This window comes from Rhinolophus sinicus, chromosome 18 (assembly GCF_057876585.1).
Source record: "Rhinolophus sinicus isolate RSI-liver-muscle chromosome 18, RSI-T2T, whole genome shotgun sequence".
NCBI lineage: Eukaryota > Metazoa > Chordata > Mammalia > Chiroptera > Rhinolophidae > Rhinolophus > Rhinolophus sinicus.
Genome location: NC_142518.1, coordinates 1,009,813 through 1,025,000, shown reverse-complemented (window position 1 = coordinate 1,025,000; position 15,188 = coordinate 1,009,813). Strand labels below are relative to the sequence as shown.

General features: G+C 55.0%; 1 protein-coding gene and 1 long non-coding RNA gene across 2 annotated transcripts in view; one reads left to right on the top strand and one right to left on the bottom strand.

The window, feature by feature from the left end:
* Positions 1-4,446, bottom strand: part of LOC109438153 (uncharacterized) — a 15,409-nt gene extending 10,963 nt beyond the window's left edge. Inside the window, exons 1-2 of the mRNA XM_088795066.1 lie at positions 1,503-4,446; positions 1,116-1,346 (exon numbers count right to left, since the gene is read on the bottom strand). Of these exons, the coding sequence (XP_088651192.1) occupies positions 3,259-4,446 (1,188 nt within the window). The 3' untranslated portion in view covers positions 1,116-1,346; positions 1,503-3,258. The remainder of the gene's footprint in view (positions 1-1,115; positions 1,347-1,502) is intronic.
* A 366-nt stretch (positions 4,447-4,812) lies between these two features.
* LOC141569621 (uncharacterized) lies at positions 4,813-14,776 on the top strand. Its single transcript, XR_016019916.1, has 2 exons — positions 4,813-4,964; positions 13,578-14,776. It is a non-coding gene; the product is annotated as an uncharacterized LOC141569621 (long non-coding RNA).
* The last annotated feature ends 412 nt before the right edge of the window (positions 14,777-15,188 follow it).

Below are 15,188 nucleotides of genomic sequence, written 5' to 3'. Positions count from 1 at the left end.
TCAAAGTGAAGCAGAGGCACAAACAATTAGTATTGGATTACATTAGGCAATCAAGTCAAGCCAGAGAAAGACAATGTCCAAAATCTGTCCAGAAAGAGGTTCAATCTTCTATATAAAATGCTGGACCTATCCCAACTTTCTCTAAAGACATTAGTGCATTCAGGAAAAGACACACATTTCTTCAATAAACCAACCTAGAGACAGCAGTTCACCTGGGGTCCACACCAATCTGTCTTGGCCCACGGCCAACGCTTGCTCAGACAATCAGAAATGAGGGAATCTTTTCCCCGCTTCTCTTAGTCACACAGGACACTTTGGTCATTGGGGGACCCCTCCCCCTTTCTTGTCTGCCTGCCCCACCCAAGCCCACACATCTCCTCGTCCATGAGTGTCTAAATGCTACTGGGAGCTAAAATGAAAACCAACTGTCTCTGCTCACCAGGCATCTTCTCTCACTGAAAGACGTCCTTTGATCACTTTGCTTGATCAAGAAATTTATCCCTTCCTTTCCATCCAAACTATGGGGAGTGGTCTGGCTCTCCCCGGCCCCTTAATGTCTGCACCCATCAGTGGTTCAGCTTCACAGTCTGCTCTTCCAACCCTGCTGACATAACGTGTACACCACCGGTGAGCATGTACGTGTGTGTGTGCACGTACATTCAAAGAAACAAAAGCTCCTTCGCGCAATCCGTAGCCTCGTGGCATACAGCACCTGCCAGTGTTTTAACACACACTGGATTTTTAGAAATGCTCATTGCCGCCTGCCAGCCGACTTCACGATCTCCTGATGGGTCGTGACCTCTTGTTTGGCAAAACAGTGCCAAAGCTAAATGATGGCACTGCCACGTAGCTACGCTGATTTTCTAAAATTCCAAGGACCTGCGGGGTCGGACCTGGATTTTCAGGTTGCTTTACATACTTCAAAAGGCAAGAAGGCTTCGGTCAAAGGTACACAGGTTAAAAAGGGGAAGCCCTTATCACTCAGAGAGGATCCACCGATTCCCACCCTTGTCCCGAAGCCTGCGGCTCACCGACTCCCAAGGTCAAGGCACCCATAGAAAGAGAAATCTTTAATAAGGAGCTTGCATGCCTTGATTTAGAAACCAGTTGTTTACCTGATTCTGAAGTAATTCCCTCCAGGGACAGCAGCGTTTTCCTCCTGAGGGAGTGGGGAGCAGAAGGGAATGAATGAAGCATGCGTTCCCAACTGCAGGGTTTCACAGCAGGGCCAAGAATAACCAAACTTCTGCAGAGCGGGCCTCCAGGTGAGAGAGTGTTTCAGGTGAACTTGAGGGTGTGGGCAACGGGGGATGTTATGTCACGGTAACCACATCCAGGCCTGGGCACTGAGTTTTAAGCAGGGGACAGTGGCTAAGGTTAACTGTAGTCCCTCCTATCTATTGCATTTAATTACTTAACTGCCCCCTCATGCCCTGTTCTATCCATCACTTTCTCCTTCATCCCAAGGCAACTCCGGGCATTCCACTGAACTAAACACTCACCCAGCACGTTCACCGACGGCGACCCTCCAGAACGCACCAGAGCTGACCACGGTGCTCTGGGAAACGGTCTGTGCACTGAGTTCGTCTTCGGGCATTAAAAATCCGGTTCTGTCTGGTGAGCAGGGAACTGCGGGGCCTTTTGTCTGACGCCTGCCTGGACCTTCACACCTGGATGCTGCTGTTTCTCGCTCTGAGGTCCATTGTGGGGCTGTGATGGATGTGGGGGACACAATTACATTTAATGAACAATGTCAGAGACTCTGGCCGCCCTCCTTGGCCTACCCTGGAGAAATGGAAACTGTGTGTGTGTGTGTGTGTGTGTGTGTGTGTGTGTGTGTGTGTGTACTCGGTGTCCTTCCCCCGCCCCCTAGTGGCACTGCAAAGCCCCCTGACTGCATGTCCTCTCTGTCCCACTTGCTGGGCTGGGTCATCGCACCTGCAAGGATCTTTCTTCAGACCCCGGAACTGACCACAGCCCCTACCCCTTTCACAGAGAAGAGACTCATAGGACAGCATGGCAGCTGCCCTCCTGCCCACTGGGAGCTCTTGAAGTGCAGGCCCCTCTTTGTCCGCACCCCACCCCATGGGAAGGCAGTACCCTCCCTCCAGCCTATGCTATGGAGGGTGGGGGAGCAGCGGCTGGGATGGGGCAGCCCGGTGGCCAGTGGCTGTGCTGACTGATTGTATCTCCCCTTCCTGATCAGGGACCAGGCTGGCCCTGGGACCTCCCTGCATCGTCACTGCGCTGTGGTCTGAGGGGACGCTGTTTCCACCTGGGTCAGGTCCTGCCTTCTCTGTGCCAGCCTCTGAAGGTCCCACAGGGGAGCTCAGGGCCTTTCCGGCCCTGGCTGCTCCTGCCTCCTGAGGCGCTGGGGAATCAGAGGTGGGGTCTCCCACGGTGCACACATGAGAATTTCCCTCAGTCAGGCCTGGCGGACCTCCCGGGTCACTGGTCTTGGAGGTAACCAGCACAGCTACTGGGCCTGAACTCGGGGTATGTGGGGGTGGGGTCGTTCTGCTTCTGGCATGTTCCCCAGCTCAGTCCTTCCTGGGTACTGTATCTCAGCTGGTGCACACCACCCCTGTCCCCAGGTCCAGGGCACAAGCTTTTGGGGATTCCTTCCGCCTTCTCTGTTTTCCTGGAGGTCCTGCTAGAGTCCCCTCAGCGGTCAGCCCCAAACAGGGCCCAGCCCAAAGGAAAGGTGTGTGGGGGCAGAAGGGGGCTGCAAAATCCATCCCCTCGTCCACATGGCCCAGCCAGGGAAGGTGGGAGACATGTGTGCGTGTGGGGGAGGGGCTTCCTGTAATGCGGGGCAGAGCCGGGGTCCCTATTCCGGGGGTGAACCCCTCTGGGCTCTCCATCTGTTGATCACAGAACTGTGCCCCCCTCCACGTACTTAAGCCCTGACTCTGGGCACTCTGTGACTGCACCTTCCCCTGCCTTGGCCGCGTTGCCCTCGCACCCACATTCGGCCAGGTGTGGGGGGGATGCACTGCGCAGCACCATTCCCAGCTCAACTGCACCCAGGAAAGACGAGGAAGGGGCTGCCTCTCTCCATCACCCCCCCCCTCCATCCCTGTCATTAAACCGCAGAGCACCAGCGGGGGTGGGGGGTGGGGGCCCCGAAACACTGAAGAAAGGGGACGCCTAACACTGGGCGGTGGGTGGGGAAGAGGGCATTCGAGAGAGAGAGATGAGGAGACATCCAAAGCGGGGATGGCGCGTGGGGCTAGGAGAGCAGACAGGCGGGAGGGGTCACGCGGGGGACGCAGGGGGCGCGCCGTCCCCCTCTCTGCTCCCTCCCCCGCCCAGTCTGCGGAGGGAGTCCCCTCCGCTCCCCACCCCGCTGCTCCGAAGCCCCTCCCGCGCCCCGCGCCCCCCGTCGCCCGCGGACGGCTGCGCGCTGCGCCCCGCGGGGCCGGGCTTCCACCTGTCACCGCGCGCCCGCCGTGTCGCCGCCGCCCAAGTTTGCGGGGACTTGCCGGGCGCGCCGCCTGCTCGCTGCCCGCCCGCGCCCGCGTCCTCGCCCATGGCCGGCGCCCCCGCCCGCCCGCCGCCCGCGCCCCCCGCGCCGCGCGCCAAGCCCCGCGGCCGCAGGGCCCGGTAAGCGCAGGCCGAGCGCGGGCGCCCGTCCCCGGCACGGAGCACTGCGGATGCGGCGCGGGGCCGGCGCGGGGTTCCGGGCGCGCTCGGGGGTCGTGAGCGCCGCGCCCCGCGCCCCCGCGCGCCCCCCGCCCGCCCGCGCGCCCCGGGGCCATGCAGTCGCTCATCTCGCCGGTGACCAAGGCCATCCTCGTGGCTCTCTTCATCTTCGCCATCCTCCTCATCCTGTACGTGATTCTCTGGTACATCTGCCGCGATGTGGATTGCGACCACGGCATCTGAGCGCCGCGAGCCCCGGGGGCCGCCGCGCTGAGGGCGCCCCCGCGCCGGGCATGGGGGCTGCGCGACCCGCCGGCGCCCCCCGCCCCGGGCCCCGCCGCGCGCCCGCCGCCGCCACCTGGCCGTGACCTTCAGGGACGGACGGGAGAGCGGGTGAGTGCGCTCCTGAGGCCGCCCTGCGGGGCGAGGGTGCGGAGCCACAACTTCGCGGAGGGCGCAGGATCCGGGCACTGGACCGTCCCTGGGGTGGGCGCTGCGCCCTGGGCTCCCCCACGAGGGCGCAGGACGTGGCGGGCGGCGGCAGGTGGGTGTGCAGAGGGCTGGGAGCCGGCCTGCTGGGCCGCTCCCCGCCAGTCCCGCCAGGCGCCTTGGGTACCAGGGCGCCAGGCGCTCCCGCCTTGGGTCACCACCTGCGCAGCGGCCCGAGGTCGGGTGGGAACAAGCTCCCGGGTGCTTGAGGCTCGATGCCCTGTCCCCAGGTCGTTGCCTGCGGGCGCGAGGACCCGTCGTGGAGGTTCCCCCCTCCTGCAACCCCTGCAAGGCTTTGCGAGTGAGTGCCATCCACCCCAAAGGGACAGCTCTGCGAGCAATTGAAAACAGGTCTGAAGGCTGGTGCAACCTCCTCGGTCTGACTCGCAGACGCCCCAAGAGGTGCAGAAGCTTAGGGAAAGGGGCTTCCTCCCAGGTCCCCTGGCCCCTACCCCAGAGAAGAGGGACCCTTGCGACCAGAATCAAGCTTTGCTTTCCACCAAGTGTGCCAAGCAAGTTTGTGACTTAGATGGAATCGTGTTAGCAAGAAAAATGCCTCCCTCTGGGCACCCCATGCAAAGAACCTGTGTGGAAAAACACCCAGTTTAAATAGGTTGCCAAGGTGTGTGTCTGCAGACAGCTGGAATGCCCTGGTTCTCTAATCAGGGCAGGCGGGGATGTTTGGGTCCCGGCTCGCCTGCCTCTGTTCATGCCAGGCTCTGCTGTGTGCCATTCATGTCCTTTCGTTCCTCTCCCCTTTTTTTTTCCATCTCTGAAAACTGAAAAAGCGAGACTCCTTGGCCCCTGGAATCGTGAAGAATTCACGGGGGGTAAGGCTGTATGATTTGGGGTTGATTAGGGTTGGTGTGCGTGTGTGGTTTTTCTTTTTCTTTTTCTTTTTTTTTTTTTTTTCTCCTCTGGTTAAAATTAGGGGTGAGACAAGTGATTTTGCAGCATGTCTCCAGGAGCCAGTGTGTGAGGATGAGGAAGATGAGGAGGGGACACCCAGTTTTAAGACCATGGGCACTGTTTGAGAGCATGAAGGGACGTTTGTGGAACCCTCCCTTCACCTTCCTAATGGAAATGTATTCTTGGGGCGTTCTTGGAGTGGCAGGTAAATGCTTTCCCAAGATGTAGAGTGCGTCTGTGAAGGCCCTGCCCCAGCCCTGCCCCTCCTCAGCCCACCCTCCCCCAGGACCAAAAGCCTACGTCTTGCCCAGCTCAGCCCTAAAAGAAATAAACCCTCTGACAACCAGAACAGGCAGATATTTCTGATCCATTCCCAAAGCACCAAGCTCCAGGTCCCAGGCGAGGGCAGCTGGGCAGACACAGGGTGAAAGCGTGCTGATCAGGTTCCGGAAACATGCTGCTTTCCACAGTATCCTCACCTGGGAGACAAGGCCACTTGTCACGTCCACATCCCACACACGGCACGTGAATCGGGACCCAAAACGACGGCAAACACATTTCCTGTGGGCTAGTCGGGGAGGAAAAGGGAGGCCCTGATTCCTGAGGGAACGTTGGGGAGGAAATGGTGACATGGGCTTGGACACTCAGGGGGGCATGTTGGGGAACAACAGGAAAGGACATGGAAATAGGCTAGGGTGACATAACTGACACAGCATCCATGACACGTTCCCGTGGCCGCTGGTTGGTCCACACAGCGCGTTACGGCGACTGTCCACGCTGGTACTGAGATCCCCTTGCAATGTGGTGGTGTCTTAGGTTTGTACCTTCTCAGTGTCCCTCTGATGTATTTCTCTCACGCACCATTTCGGTGGCAGCAGAGAGGTGTTTATTCAGTTCCCCAGAGCACACTTGCCATCCGTCCCTTAAAAACTAGCCACATGCCGACTGGTGCTAGAAACAGTGACAGAAACCGGCCCTACTGCACAGCTGTTATTCCCACATCTGCCGGAAGGTTCCTCACCAAAGCAGAACAAAACGTAGGGGCCCAGCATCCACAGGGCAAGGCAGGTATGAACTTGGCAGTCAATTAACACATTTCCTGTGAGGGCAGTGATCCCATGACATACAGGCACCCAAATAACCAGGGGTAGAACCAGAGCCCTGCAGACAAAAGGAAATGACAGCCCTCATGTTCTCAAAGTCCTCTGGGACCTACAAGACACCAAGGTGCTCCCCGCCTTGCACCCTGCTATCCTGGGAAGAAGTCAGGACATCTTTACACCCCCATTTCAGGCACCGAAACCAAGGCCGGGAGAGATGGCTTCTGGGCCAAGGTCAGAGAACAGGGTTGTGCAGAGTTGTCCCTGCTAAATGGCAGAGTCACGCTCGGACCTCCTGGCTGGAGATGGGGCACATTTCTCTTACACGTGAGACCTTTCTTTGCTTCTGTGAAATGACAGCCAGCTTGCCCTTTCACCCCCTTCCGTGCACGCTCAGGTCCGTCTGCTTTCCAAGGGAGCCAGCCATTAGGTCATGGTGGCTATGTGGGCATTTCGTAGCTCAAAACAGCACCCAAACAGTGTCAGTCACTACGAGACAGCGCCTGCAGGCTAGTCAGATGTGCCCTGGGGCGAGCTATAAGGGGAATCTGAAAAAGCTACAAAAAAGTGTGACAAGACAGAAAGACCTGTCCTATCATCACCTGGATTTTTCACGGGCAAGCCGCAGACGCCAGAGTAGACCGGGTTACTGCCCAAAGAACCCTGGTTTCCTAGGAATAACTATTGTATCTAATATTTGCAGAAGGTGCTACTGAGTGACAGAGTTAAAATGATTGTCTTTATGTTGCACTGGGTCCAGCTGACAGCAACAGGAATATAATTACTGCCCCAATTATACAGAACAGAAAAACGAGGCTGAGACGGAAAGCTTACGTAACTGTCCCCAGATCGCAAGGAAATCAATAGTCCCCGAGCTCGTAACCCTGCACGCATGTACGTGTACGTGAGGTATGTGTGTGCGTGTGTATATGTGTGTGTGTGTGACGTCACATCTCACATCTCTTGCATTTTCATTCAAAAAAGTTTTAAATTGTATTTCTGTTATTGGCTTTCCATTAAGGTTTAGGAATAGTAAGCAAGTGTTTAGAATATATTTTTATATGCTAATATTAAATAAGTTTTTTTTATGGATTACAAAGTAACTGCCATAGACACACACACACACACACACACACACACACAGGTTTCAATTGAAAAAAAATTCGGATCTCTTTCTTTATTAATATTGGCCCTCATCCGTGCAAACGGAAAAAAAAATTAATGCAAGTGTTTTCCTGTGTTTTGGAAGTTCTCCTCTCTTCCCAGTGTAGGGAAAACAATTTCCTTAGGACAGCATTGTAATATACTCTGTATCTCTGAAACTGACAATGTGTTTATGGGCCCACAATGGAAAATGCTTTGGTTCCTCTGCTCTATGAAGACCCTTCTAAACACACCCCCGTGTGGCTCTGCCATTGTCCCAAACAGAGGGTGTGCAAAGAGGCAAAGGTGACCTCTTGGGGACCTCAGCTTCCGTTGAACTGCTGTGGGCACCTGTGAGTAAGTGTGAAGCGTGCAGAAACCTCTGAGGAAGAGACGTAGCACGTCTGGAACGCAGGACCAGGGGACATAGATACACTTAGGAGGCGGCTGGCTGTCAGTCAAGTCAGACGGAAAATACTAGAAGTTATAATTAAGCAAGGCAGGAGCAGCCTGCCCCAGAAGTGGCTGGTGTGTGTGTTTGCTCGCTGGGTGCTTTGGTTTTGCTCAGGAGAGATGGTGTAGGCTGGGGGGGGGGGGGGCGGTGGACAAAGAAGCAAGTGGGGGTCACTGGGCTTCAGACTCAGTGATGAGCTAGGTCCACCGAGCTCCCAACTCTACATCCCTGAAAAACCACATTCTTTGGCAGAAGCAAACATTTTAAAATTCAGGATAAGTGACACCGGGAAAAAAGAATCAGGTTGGTCTTATTCTTGCTTCTAAAGCTGTTTCCAGTTAAAAATAAAAAGGAGGCAGAGACTGTGACCCAGAGTCTTAGCCATTCGTTCGGTAACGCCAGAAAGAAAGGGGGCACAGCTGTGGGTTTGGGCCGAGACGGAGCTGGGGCTGTGGGGCTGTGACACAGGCGAGAAGGAGGGCACGACAGGAAGAGGGAGCTGCTGGCGTGTGTGTCCCCATGTCCCCGTGGCCCCGTGTCTGTACCAGGATGGAGACTAAAACAGTGCCTCCCCAGAGGAAAATAAGTCCGTGAAACGAGCTAAACACCTTCTGTGCCATCTGAGTCATTCCATTTCCGTAAGTTATTCCGCCCCCGCAGCTTGGGTCTAGCAACATGCAACGTGTAAACAAAAGGGAACAGGAATGGAGCAGAGTGTGGCCTTATGCTCCAGGGGGACTCCTTCCAGATGGGACTTCCAGAAGGGGGGGTGTTCCCTATGGGAATGTCACCCATGTCCCTTGTCTGACAGACGTGTGAGGCTCCCCGCAGAGCCGGTGGCATTGTCTTTCACGTAATACCCGTCCCGCTGGGGACTCCTGGTACCTTCCAGGTGCAGACCGGGACTTTTGCAGCCACGCTGGGCAATGGCTTTAGGAGCCAATTCAATGAATGTGGCTTGTAAGTCACGTGAGGTCTCCACAGGCACCGCGAGGCAGTTCCAGAAACAGCGAGGCTCCAATGTTACCCCAATGTTCTCATCTTTTAATGTTTCGAGAACCGAGGGAGCAGGTCCCATGCGCGTGACAGCACGGACCGTGCCCGCTGGGTGTCCCACGTTGTCCGCAAAAAAAAATTCCCAGACAACGAAAGACAAAAAGACAGTCCAAGTGAACAGGACGGGTAGAGACAGAGAGGCTGAGATTCGGGAACGAATGTGTCCCAAAACAGATGCTTCACACAGGGTGTGGGACACCTGAGTTTTCTTCTCTGTGCGAAAACCTGTTGGAGCAAAGAAATGCTTCCACAGGTCGCGAAGGAAGAGAAATCATAATAGGGGTCCCTGAGCGTCAGTTCTGCTGTGATGCTTCTCTCGAAAACATGGATTTGTTTCAACCCAGTGGCTGGAGGGGGCAGTTTGAGCGTAGTGCCGTGTGTGTGTTTGCCGGTGTGTGGTGTCCCCTGCGAGACATAATGCGGGAACCCAGCCAAGCGCTAACTCTACCCAGCGATCGGAGCCCTGGGCGTCCCAACACACACAGGCACAGCCCTCAGAGATGTGCCACCGTCCCCCTACCCCCTACCCCCAGGTTACATGTCCTGTAAATGAGTCCTACTCACGTATCGGCTTTTCGTTTCCTTTTTTATTTTTTACAGTTGACATTCAATATTATTTTATATTAGTTTCAGGTGTACAGCGTAGTGGTTAGGCATGAATATAACTTACAAAACGATTCCCCCCCCCTAAAGTCTCGTTCCCACCTGGCACCGTCCATAGTTATGACAATATTATTGATGACTCTGTTCCCTGTGCTGTGCTTTACGTCCCCGTGACTGTTTTGTAACCTCCAGTTTGTATTTGCTAATCCCTTCACTTTTGTCACCCAGCCCCCAACCCACCCTCCCATTCTTGTTTTTGTTTTTTGTTCTTAGATTCCACCTATAAGTGAGGTCATATGGCATTTGTCTCTCTCTGTCTGACTTCCCTCACTGAGCGTAATACCCTCTAGGTCCATCCATGTTGTCACACATGGTCAGATTTCATTCCTTTTTTACGTGTGAGTAATAACAGCCCATCGTATGTAAGTGCCACCTCTTCTTCAGCCGGTCATTTATAGGTGGGGACTTGGGTTGCTTCCGTATCTTGGCTCTTGGAGGTAACGCTGCCGTGAACAAAAGCTCACGCCCATCTGTTGTTAGAGCTTTCCGTTCAATTCTAGACAACCCTCCCTCCCACCCCTTCACAATTACAACTGCAAACCGTTCCAATATCCAGGTCCGCAAACGGTGTTTCTGGATGAATTCACATTCATTGCATATTCTTAACCTTTTAATCTTTGCAAATCTGTGCTGACACTTTCATTACGTTCATGTCTCTTCTTTCAATGTGTCTGTCGGCGACCAAGTTCCTCGGGCATTGGGAACCCCCATCCTCATTCCCCCGTAAACTCTGCTTTTTCTGTGGATTTCCACGACTTCGAGAAATGCCTACTTCCCCTTCCTACAGAACTGACTGTAATTTCACACTTGCCTTGCTCTTATTTAGTTTTGAATTTTCTGCATTTTCTTCAGGCCGGTGGGAAAGGGGCTGGGAGAGAAACGCTACGTGGAAACTATGTCTCTCACAGGGAGGAAAAGGAACGAGGAAGCTGGGGTTTTACTCGGTTGAGGGTTCTTTTTCTTCTTTCCCATCTTTAAAAAAATTTTTTCTCTTCAAGTGTTTCCAGGGTGCAGAGCCCTGGGGAGGGGCTGTCTTTTACGAAAGGAGTTCTATTTAGGAAGTAATTATTCTTCTCCTGGAATAATCATAAAAAAAGAGTCCTCTAGGCCTTTTTCTTCAGCACTCAGGCTTTTATTTAGTCCAGTTACTATAAAGAGAGGCTGCTTCGTCTCGCAGCCGGGTGACCTCTTTCTGGGCCTGTGTGTCCCCAGATTTCCATGCCATCCCAGTGGAAAAACCGTCACTGTGCTATTTTTCCAGCCAGTCGCGTCTCTGTTTGGGAACAAGACAAAAACAAGGGAGGCCCAGAGGTGACCCCTGAAATCATCCGGGATGTCACCTTCACTCGTTAGTCACATTCCAGAATGATGACTGTTGGGAAATCCCAGGGCACATTTCCTGGGTTATATGTTTCGACGGGTGATTTTTGTCTGTGAGTCAGACCCGTGAGGCCAATTTCTGACAAAAGCGTGGTAATCTGGGGGAAGACGGATCATTCCCCACCGGCCACCTCCCACCCTGGGGTCGTAGTGTCCCCCTGAGCTTGCAGATGTGAAGACACAGTAATTACAAATGGAAAAACAATACGGAACAGAAAGCATGTACGTCACAGGTATGGGTTTGATTGTAAACGGTCTCATCGGGTTTTGTTGAGTAGTTAGTTACCCAAAAATTAGCTGTCTGCAGACACGCACTGGGGTATTTTATAACACAAACAAACAAACGAACAAACACCTAGTTTGGAGGAAATGGCAGGCCTGCCAATGAGGAAGGAAGGCGTCTTGCACCAGTGTTGGGGGCCCAGTGACGTCACCTCATTTACCCCTATGGTCTGGGGGTTCAGGATCTGATCGGCTGCCACCCAGGGGCATCGTGGGTCTTAACAGCAGGAGGCTGTCACCCCAGTTGGGAAGGCTGGGTGGGCCCGGTTGCTACAACCGGGTGACACAGAGTGTGCGGCTGCGAAACCTACAAAGGAATTGCAAAGAGTGGCCTGTCCCCGAATCTGGTGGTTCCGTCACCCATGGCGAGGGCACCTGCACCCATTTCCTGGGGCTGCCGTGACGTGTGACTGCAAAGGTGGTGGCCTGCCCCACACAGGTGTCCGCTTACCTTTGTGCAGGCTCAGCCACAAGTGCCAAGTGACCCTTGTGGGGATGAAGTCCACGGGCTGCCTGCCTTGGTCCCTCAGGAAATTCCTAGGACACAGTCTTTCCTCGCTTCTCCCGGCTGCTAGAGGAGGCCACACCCCGTGGCTCTCGGCCACTGTCACTCTCATCTCTGTCTCCATGACACTCAGCATCCTCATTCTCTGATCCTGCCACCTCCCTCATCTGGGGACCCTTGTGTTGACACCAAGACCACCCGGCTTCTCCAGGGTCATGTCCCCAGCTCAGGGTCCTTCTTGCCATCGCATCTGCAGGTTCCCTTGTATCATGTGATGTCACAAATCCGGGCCTGATGTCGTCGGGGGCCAGTGTTCAGCCGACCACGTCATCTACACCCCAATGTCTCATTTTCACACCAGAAAACTGACACCCGTGGAACGTTTCCAACAGAGTTTGCACATCGGCCCAGGTGGGAGTTCCATCCAGGTCGTCCTTCAATGGGGACACTTTTGACAGAGAGGCAGGTTCCAGACAGTCATGTGTTGGAAGACTCAACCCTTGAACGGAAAAGATTCAGGGGAACCACGTGAAAGGGTGAACAATGAAGGAATAAACCCAAATAGCGTGTAGAAAAACAGAGAAGGTGGTCAGCCCTGACTAGGGGGTCCCACCCCGCAGGTGTCAGAAAGACAGAGGGTTGCTGTGCCTGAGGGGGTGGCTGGCTCACGGACGGTGATTGCACAGACACCGCTTTCTTTTGCCTCTTCCACAGCCAAGCTGCTGGCCGCATGTCCCTGCAGAAACAGCCCCAGCAGAGATGAGACAAACACCGTTTCAGGATGGCTGTCCCATTCAAGAGCCTCCCTCTGGGGACCTCAGACCTCGTATAAGTGTCTGTGTGAATTGTAGAGCTATAGAAATAAACGCATAATTTGCTAAAATTACATTTTAAAATCACGAAAGTCTGCGCACGTGTTTGCAATTGTGTCGCTTGCCCTAAGGGAGACCCTGGACTCTCCACCATGCGACCCAGAACCTCTTCTCGGGTTTCAGACACCCCACGTGGCCGGGGCTCGCAACCCCCTTGGTTCAGCCTGACGCAGAACAGAAATAACCCACGAATGGAGAAAACTGTAGTCGTGCACGCGTATCTCTCAAACTCACAGCACCTCGTACCCCTCCCCTTTTTTTAAAACCTAACTCCATGTTATTTGGATTTCCCCCTTTCTTCCCTAATATCCCTTTTCTGCCCCAGGAGCCCACCCTGGGGGGCCCATGACATGCAGTCACACTGGGTCCTCAAATTCCTCTGGGCTGTGACAGTTTGTCAGGGTTTCCTTGGGTTTGATGACCTTGACAGCCCCTCAGGGGTGCTGGTCAGGTGTCTGTAGGATGACGCGTTTGGGGTTTGCCTGATGGTGTTGTCGTGATTAGACTGGGATGGTTGGTTTGGGAGAGGAAGACCCCAGAGACGAAATGCCCTCATCAAAACTACAGACGGTCCACATGGCTTATCACGGGGGGTGTTGCTCTTGGTCTCCTGGCTGAGGTGGTGTTTGCTCAGAGGTCTCCGTCATAAACTGCCTTTTCCCCGTCATAAACTGCGTTTTCCCCTCTGTCCATACTCTGTGGAAGGGAGTCGCGAGGGACAGCCTACACTTACAGAGTGGAAGTGAAATTCCCGCTTCCTGAGGGCGCGGCCAGTGTCTGCATAAATTATTTGGAATTTTTCTACGCGCGGGGTGTGTTTCTCCTGCCCCGTTTACTGATGTACTCAAGCGTGCGTTTTTCCATCAGTGGGGACTCGTGGATCTTTACCTTACGTTTGGGGTTGGAATCCAGGGGTGGTTTTCCTTGCGAAACGGGTTGGCCGTTGGGACCGCGTCCAGTTTGGCTGCCCCATGCCTCAGACCTGCCCCCACCGCTCTGTGAGTTGAGTGTCCCCTTCCTCCCGAGTGCTATCGGATGCTCCCGGCTTACACTTTCATTTTCTTTCCTTCTCTTTGTAGCTGTGTAGGACGCCTGAAGGGACAGACAGGTGCAGTGGCTGTGGCACCATGGTCACCTGCCCACCAGGTGCAAGCCCAGAAGTGGTCAGAATGTCCCCGTCGTGACCCACCGAGGGCCAGCAGTCCGACGTGAAGGGTCAGATGCCTGGACGTCACGGCGGCTCAGCCACTGTCCGGAGACTTCCTACCGGCCAGCATGCCATCCCAGCCACACGGGGGTGAACGGTGGGGTGAGCTCCAAGGAGGAGTAAGGCCACCCCCTGTCACTCACCTTGCCAAGCCATCAGCAGTCGGTGTGGACTCCTGGGCAGTGTCACCTCGGGGGCCATGCTGGCATCTGTAACCTCCATCCACCCTTGTGGTCCCCTCCAGCCATCCCTGCCCGCCCACCTGGCCCTGTCTGTTGTGATGTTTCCATGAGCTTCCCCTTGTGCACCACCGTCATTCACAGGGGTTCGGACGCCCAGGGGCAGGGGTGCAGGTGCCTTCGTGGCCACCGCAGACTCGACGACAACCAGCTTCAGATGACGCCATCGTCGCCATGCCCAGAGGTGCATGTGGGACCTGACCCACTTAACCTCAGACGCAGCCCATGCCCTGAGACCTCACACAAGCCACGCCCACCGCTTCCTGGCTTCGTTCCTGAGGCCACCTCACCCCAGACGTGGGAATCAGGCCGTTGCAAGAAGACACCGAGATCTGGAAGCCACGAATATACACCTACAACATGCAGACGGGAGACTCTGTCCATGGGAGCGTTCCGGAAAGTTCTGAACCCAGGCGAGCGCGCGTTTTGGGGGAACGCCAAGCAATGCGTCAGGCGCGTTGTAAATCGCACCCTGTGCGATTGCATTGCCTCGTCTGGCAGCCGTGGAGGACCCTTGCTGTTCTTGTCTTTCTTCTGCGTCGTGTAAAAGCCGAGGGGGACGAGAGGGAAATCCCGGGGGGCGCGGCGGTGTGGGGCGCTCCCGAATCGGTGACCATGCTCGGCGCTGTGCGCGCCTGCGGCGCCCACGCCTGTCCTGCCCCTATGCGCCCTGGTTACCATTTTATACACCGTCCCAACACACGGCCATCGTTCTGTTTCACAGGTGTGACGTGTCGTCCTGTCATAGCTTCTGCCTCTCCGCGTGGGGACAGGCCACCAAGAGCTGAGACATTATGGCTATTCCAGAAAATAAAATATTTTTGAAACCGCACGGCCCGGGTGCAGCTGTTTGTCTCAGGGTCGGTGGGGGTATGACCTGGACGCGGACGCCACGAGCTCCGTGGCACGTGAAAGACACCGGAGGCTGGCGTCCTACAGAAGGACACGGTCACTGGTCTTGGTTGCCCTGGGCACGTGCCCCATGGCAGCTGTCCCGCTAGGCAGACGCACCTGTCCTGAGATGCAGACAGTTTGGTGGGCCAGCCCAGAATGGGGTCGAGGGACTAAGGAACAGAGGGGGGGAAGGTGTGTTTAATAAGTGCACTTTTCATTGGCTAAAACAACAAAGTAACTCGTGTGCATAGAATGCAGTTATTTTAATAGACGTCCAAAGAAGGAACATAGGGGAAAAGCTGGGCGGAGAGACAGTCTCGGTGTGGACACTCCCGGTGAAAGGATTGGGT